General features: G+C 40.3%; 1 protein-coding gene across 1 annotated transcript; it reads left to right on the forward strand.

Annotated features, from left to right (window-relative positions):
- Positions 1-378: 378 nt before the first annotated feature.
- On the forward strand, positions 379-1,579 carry LOC135218159 (uncharacterized). Its single transcript, XM_064254309.1, has 3 exons — positions 379-411; positions 657-995; positions 1,430-1,579. The coding sequence occupies exons 1-3, from the start codon at positions 379-381 to the stop codon at positions 1,577-1,579; spliced, it is 522 nt and encodes a 173-aa protein (XP_064110379.1).
- The last annotated feature ends 633 nt before the right edge of the window (positions 1,580-2,212 follow it).

A 2,212-nucleotide genomic window follows, 5' to 3' on the forward strand; every position in this document is an offset into this window, starting at 1 on the left:
GACAGGAAACTGATTTGGTGTCTAGTGGTAAATTGAGTAGTAAAATTTTTGATGATGTCGACTGGGAACCCAAGGCCTTGAAGGAAGCCCAATCAAGGGAATTTAATGATGTGACTACTGAATCTATTGTAAATGATTTCTCAAAACCCTATTTTGTTAAAGAAGATGGTCTACTATATAGGGTCAGTAGAGCAGTGGAAGCTCCTGCTGACCAGATAGAAGTAGTCCATCAGTTGGTAGTTCCCGAGAAGTATCAGGAGAAATTGTTATGGTTGTCTCATGAGAACAATCTTGCCGGGAATTTCGGTGTCCGGAAGACGTTTCAGAAGTTAGCCAAACATTTCTTCTAGCCTGGAATGCACACAGATGTAAATAAACATGTCTGCTCTTGTAACACCTGCCAAATTGGGGGTAAGCCAAATCAAAAGGTACCTAAAGCTCCTTTAATTCCAATTCCTGCTGTCGGGGAACCCTTTAGGGAAGTCATAGTAGATGTGGTTGGTCTGTTGCCACGAACACGAAGTGGCAATGAGTATATTTTGTCCATAATAGATAGGATGTCACGCTTCCCTGAGGCTATTCCCTTACGGAGAATAGGGAGTGAGAAAATCATGGAGGCATTAATTGTATTTTTTACTAGGTTTGGTTTTCCCAAGGTTTTGCAAACTGATTGTGGTACAAATTTTACCAGCAGAAACTTTAAAAGGAAGATTGAGGAGCTAGGAGTCAAACATACAACCTCGACTCCCTATCATCCTGAAAGTCAGGGCCAGGTGGAGAGGTTCCACCAAACCTTGAAGAGTGTTTTGAAGAAATTCTGTTTCGAGACTGGTAGCGAGTGGGACAAAGAATTGCAGTATGCATTATTTGCTACTAGATCTATTCAAAATGAAACCATTGGGCTCTCTCCTTTCAAACTAGTCTTTGGTCATAATGTGAGAGGTCCTCTTGATGTGGTCAGGGAGCACTGGGAAGGGGAAACTCCGGAGATCAATGTACTAGACTACATTTCGAATTTACAAGCTAAACTTTTGCTAAAGAAAATTTGGCAAAAGGGCAAGCTGTAATGAAAAGTAATTATGGCATAAAATCCAAACCCAGAGAATTTTTACTAGGTGACAGAGTTCTGGTTTTGCTTCCTGTGCCTGGGAATCCTCTCAAGGCACAATTTTCTGGGCCGTGGAGAATTTTCAAGAAATAAGTGAAGTAAATTACTTAGTGGAGACTTCTGGACGTAGGAGGAAGTCTCAAGATTGCCATATAAATATGTTTAAAACCTTATGTTAGTAGAAGTAGTGAACAAAGAAGTATAAAGTAGAACCAATTTCTTTAGTTGATGTGGTTACCGAAGTTGATGAAATTGACGATTGGGCCAAATATTTTATCTAATAATTCTCATGTCCTTAATAACCTTTCTTTGAAATTTCAGCGTTTGGATCCAGATAAAGCTTCTTCCCTTGTTGACTTAATAAATCAATATAAAGACCTTTTTCAGGATGCACCGGGATTGACCACTATTTTAGAACATGATGTAGACGTTGGGGACACCCAACCTATAAAACAATGCCCTTACAGGTGAAATCCCGTAAAAAGGGACATAATTAAGGAAGAGGTTAAATACATGTTAGACCATAATTTGATAACTCTTAAGCACTAGCCCGTTGATTCCTCCCTGTGGTTCTTGTAAGAAGGAACTGGCAAAATCGACTGTGTTCTGATTATTGTAAAACTCAACGAGGTTACTAAAAGAGATTCTTATCCCGCTTTGCCATCGGGTGGATCATCAGGAAGTTCGACTAATTAAAAGGGTACTGGCAGGTCGGTCTTACTCGGGCAAGGGAAATTTTAGCTTTTGTGACGGGTGACTGTATGAGTGTTTGGTTATGCCATTCGGGATGAAAAACGCAGCTGCCACATTCCAGAGGTTGATGAACTTGGTAACCCGTGATTTGGAAGGATGTGTCGTCTACATAGTCGATTTGGTGATCTACAGTGACGAATGGCCCACTCACATTAAACAAATTAAGGCCCTGTTTGAAAAGCTTCGAAAAGCTGGTCTTGTTATAAATTTAAGAAAAAGTGACTTTGCTAGAGCCAAGGTTGTTTACCTAGGACATGAAATTGGATTGGGCGAAGTAGCTCCTAAAAAGGCGAATGTAGAAGCCATAACAATTTTTCCTGTCCCTACCAACCGGAGAGATGTGAGAAGATT

This window comes from Macrobrachium nipponense, chromosome 9, assembly GCF_015104395.2.
Source record: "Macrobrachium nipponense isolate FS-2020 chromosome 9, ASM1510439v2, whole genome shotgun sequence".
Taxonomy (NCBI): Eukaryota; Metazoa; Arthropoda; class Malacostraca; order Decapoda; family Palaemonidae; genus Macrobrachium; species Macrobrachium nipponense.